At 37.4% G+C, this 4,824-nt stretch overlaps 1 protein-coding gene across 1 annotated transcript; it reads left to right on the forward strand.

Moving 5' to 3' along the window:
* Positions 1-1,933: 1,933 nt before the first annotated feature.
* On the forward strand, positions 1,934-4,654 carry LOC133321280 (inner centromere protein-like; the record flags this gene model as incomplete). Its single annotated transcript, XM_061530376.1, has 2 exons — positions 1,934-2,010; positions 4,115-4,654. Coding segments are annotated over exons 1-2 (617 nt in total), but the record flags the coding sequence as incomplete, so codon positions are not given.
* Between the last annotated feature and the right edge of the window lie 170 nt (positions 4,655-4,824).

The raw sequence follows: 4,824 nt of genomic DNA on the forward strand, positions 1-4,824 counted from the left end.
CAATGGATTTAGATTTAATATTATTTAGAGCAATAGCCACATCATCAATACCAACACAACTGAAGGAAAATGCGTTATCTGATTAACCGAAATCATGAAAATCTAAATCACGAGTAGCCAAATTATTTGAAACAAATGAACTGTTTAAACTATTGACATCAAAATTGGAAACTATGTCATCACAACCCGTACATCCTGTACCTTTAAGAAAACGCCAGAAAGCAGTAGAACCCATGTAATTAATTTTTTTCGAAAAATATCTTCTACGCTCACGTCTAATGATTGATTTGGCTTTATTTCTAAACTTACAGTACACTTTCCAATTGCCGCTATTCTTATTTTGTTGGTATGCTGCGAATGCCAAATCGCGAAGCGATCTGGCTAAAGTAATCCGATTTACATTCATCCAATTGTCATCAGATCTAATTTTTCTGCGTACAGTAGGAACTAAATTAAATAAATCAGAAATAATTGAAGATATCAAAGAACACTTAACATCACTATCAGCCACATAAAGCATTTCACAGTCCAATTCAGCTAGATAGGAAAAAATCTGTCCCAGTCCATATTTCTATAATCATGGTATTCAACAAAATCACAGCTTATATTAACGCTAATGCTAAGCGAGGCAAAAATAAGTGCATGATCAGATATGGATGGGCAAATCACCTGATCCATAACTGAACCATACATAAATCACTAACCAAAATAAAATAATTTACATTATAATGCGTAGGTTTTGTATTATGCAAAATAGACAAATGCATTCTAAAGCATGAGGAACGGGTAGACATAGCTTTTTGTGGGTCGAACAAATTAGAGTTAAAATCACCTACCACTACCAAATGTTTATATGCCAAAAATAGATTATTATGAAAATGTTCAAAAAAGGAAAAGTCGCCAGGTGGAGGTAAATATACCACTCCAACTAAAATCTTTGCATCACATGATGCCAATTCAATGAAAAGGGATTCGCATTTTCCCAGCACCGAAGATTTGAATACTATTTCATAACTAATTCCTTTCATAATATACATGCCAACACCACAACCTCTTGAGTCTATACGATCATTCCTGATAAATGTATACCCAGTTATATCAACTGCACGGCTTGAAACTTCTGGCTTAAGCCACGTCTCCGAAACAGCGACAATATTAAATTTGGATTCATATATTATTGATTTGAGTTCTTGAAATTTAGTGGTATTTGCTGATAGCCTAATACTACGACAATTTAAATGTGCAATATTAAAGTTATGAGACTGTAAGACCGAGTTAATGAAAAAGTTGTTGCTTATCACTGGCCCAAGATTTGCGCTAAAAGATATCAGAAATAAGAAAAGTAGATATATTGTAGAATGTCCCCAAAGCTATTACAGGTGTTTCCAAGTCGTCCAAACCCTCAGGCAGTCCTCCAATCAGTATGTCAGAACGATTTAACCGTCTATGCAATATATTGTCTTCATGATCAAGAGCGGCAAATTTTGTTGTGGTATTCACTTCAACCTTACGGACTTTATCTTTGCAGTCTTTAATATCTTACTTCAACTCAGCAATACAGGAACTAACTTCTTTTTTGATATCATCCAAAACACCCTTCAAAATGTTTTGCTGGGTTTCATAGTTATGAACAAAGTTATCCAACTTTTCACTCAAACTGTTTATTCTATCCAATACATCATCATTATTAGAGCAATTATTAAGATTCGGCTCGCAAGATGCACAAATAAACGCAAAGGATTTTACTGTTTTTAAAACGTAAAGATGCTTGTCATCAATGTTGGCGCATGATGTATGAATCCAACGGTTGCATGATTTACATAAAACACTTGCTTGTGTCTTGGTTATTGTATCGTTGCATGTTTTGCATTTAGTAGCCTTATTAGCCGGCATTTTAAAATCAAACAGCAACAACAACAAATGAAGGTAAAAAATGGCAACAGCAACAAAGGAACAACAGCAACACAGCAATCCTTACGCAACGCAGCAACTTAATGTTTATTGTATACAGTAATAATTCGAGATAAAATTGAAATAACTCGACAATATTGCAATAAACACAAGATATCAACACCAAGGCACCAGTGAATTACGTTTGTAACGAATTTTAAAAGCAGAAATAAACAGAACGATCAGCTGCGATAAAAAAACACGTCTACTCAGACATAGGGTTCTATAGTTCTTCAATGTTTGTTTGTGTGGTGGTAACAATATTACCTTTGGCAACGATATGCCTGTACGCAGTTATATGCGTAATGTCTGTCCGAATGACAGTGTGGTACTCCTTGATGATTAAGGGAGACGGCAAAACAACTAACAAATACTTATTAGTTAAATCGGCAAAAGCACTAACCTTAGGTTGCAAAAAAACGTAGCGCATACGTTTTAATTAATAATTGAAAGTATTATTTTTATTATACCCTCCACCATAGTATGGAGGGTATATTAATTTTGTCATTCCGTTTGTAACACATCGAAATATTCATTTCCGACCCTATAAAGTATATATATTCTTGATCAGGGTAAAATTTTAAGACGATCTAGCCATGTCCGTCCGGCCATTTTTCGGTATTTTGGGGTTATTCAACGTGTTTTACTTTGAGCTCTTGTTGGGAAGCAAATCTCCCTACTAAAAATTATAAATATAGGTCAATTTTTTCTGGTACCCCCCATATAACGGTACCCCCAATTTTCGGAATTTTAAGGTTCTTAAGAGCGGTTTTCAACCGAATTCGCTGAAATTTGGTATATAGTGTTCTTATTGGGTACCAAATTTACCCACTAAAAATTATAAATATAGGTCCACTTTTTCTGGTAGCCCCCATATAAAGGTTCCTCCCAATTTCCAGTTTTTGGGGGTTTTGACCGGATTTATTTCACCGATTTGGCTTTAATATTATGAGTTCCTAATAGGTACCAAATCTCCCCACAAAAATTATGAATATAGGTACCCCCAATTTTCGGTATTTTGGGGTTCTTGAGCGCGTTTTTGTAGCGAATGCGTTGCAATTCGGTATTTTGTAGTCGTAACAAATCTGTCCACCAAAAATTTATTAATATTCACCGCCTTTTTGGGGTAGTCCCCATATAACCCCCTTTTTATACGCTCCACCAAGTTTGGAGGGTATATTAATTTTGTCATTCCGTTTGTAACACATCGAAATATTCATTTTCGACCCCATAAAGTATATATATTCTTGATCAGGGTAAAATTTTAAGACGATCTAGCCATGTCCGTCCGGCCATTTTTCGGTATTTTGGGGTTATTCAACGTGTTTTTCTGCCGAATGCGTTGGAATTCGGTATTTTTGTAGTCGTATATGGTAACAAACCTCCCCAGAAAAAATTATTAATATTCTCCCCTTTTTCTTATTCGTTATCAAATTCCCATGTAATGTAATTTATGTAAATCCTCGAAAATAAAGATAGGTCATACACTTTTCTTTTGAAAGGAGACGTAATATTATGGTAAAATGGTACCTACATATGTGGTACTGCAATGCGATATCTTTTTCGCGTAAACATCCAATTATGGTAGAAATTATCGGTTTTATAATTTTTAAAAATAACATCACAAATAATATGTAAACAACCCAATTAGAACCTATAATTGAATCAGGTAAAAGGGTTTCCTTTATAAGAACAGTTGTTTTGTTTTTACGAAAATTTTAAATTTTATGACATTGTTTGTTTCAAAAAGGTCAAACTACCTGTCTGCGTTAGAGGTTCATAACAATGCAAAAAAGTACATATTCAATTAATAACAATTGTTCTTGAAGAGTGTGTGTGCACCTAAAAAAACCCCAGTAAAAACAACGCCAACGATTAATTGCGATGCGAGTCAGCAACTACCGCGAAGAAAACCCCTCGGACATCCTTAAGAACGCACGTTCTTTATCAACCAGAAGACGGAATGCAGAATATCGCGAAGAAGAGCGTGAACGGGATCGCATCCAGCACCAAACAAGGAGGAGATCTTCATACAATCGAAGAATAGAGCAGCAACGTAATACAGCACAGCATTTTACTCGTCGACAGGATGATGCATTAAGATTAGCCGAACAGGGAGAAATACGATAGAGCACTCGCTTCGTCGTCAAGATGATGCGTACAGAATAGCCGAACAAGAACGAAACACGCAGCAGCACACGGTTCGTCGTCAGGATGTTACGTACCGCTTGGCGGAACAGGGGCGAGATACGCGTCTTCACTCGATTCGTCGTCAAGATGATGTATACAGATTGGCCGAACAACAGCGAAACACGCAGCAGCACACGGTTCGTCGTCAGGATGTTACGTACCGCTTGTCGGAACAGGGGCGAGATACGCGTCTTCACTGGCTTTGTCGTCAAGATGATGCATACAGATTGGCCGAACAAGAGCGAAACTCGCAGCAACACGCTATTCGTCGTCAGGATGTTACGTACCGCTTGGCGGAACAGGAGCGAGATACACATAATCACTCGCTTCGTCGTCAGGATGATGCATACCGATTGGCCGAACAAGAGCGGAATACGATTGAACATTCGCTTCGTCGACAGGATGATGCTTACAGGATGGCCGAACAGGAGCGAAATACAGTTCAACGTTCGCTTCGTAGACAGGAATTGGAATATCGATTGGTCGAACAGCAGCGAGATACGCTTCAGCATTCGTTCGTCGTCAGGATGCAACATATCGATCAATGGAACAGGAGAGAAACACGCGTGAACATATAGCTAGGAGGTCTGATTTACATTGAAACACCGTGAAACCAGGAATTCTGCTCGTATTCAGTTAACCAACTGAGGCTGATTAGGAACTGCCGCGTACGTATTCACCGAA

The sequence above is a fragment of the Musca vetustissima genome, unplaced genomic scaffold, assembly GCF_032173495.1.
Source record: "Musca vetustissima isolate MV318-11 ecotype Yass unplaced genomic scaffold, APGP_CSIRO_Mvet_v1 utg161614, whole genome shotgun sequence".
Classification (NCBI taxonomy): Eukaryota; Metazoa; Arthropoda; class Insecta; order Diptera; family Muscidae; genus Musca; species Musca vetustissima.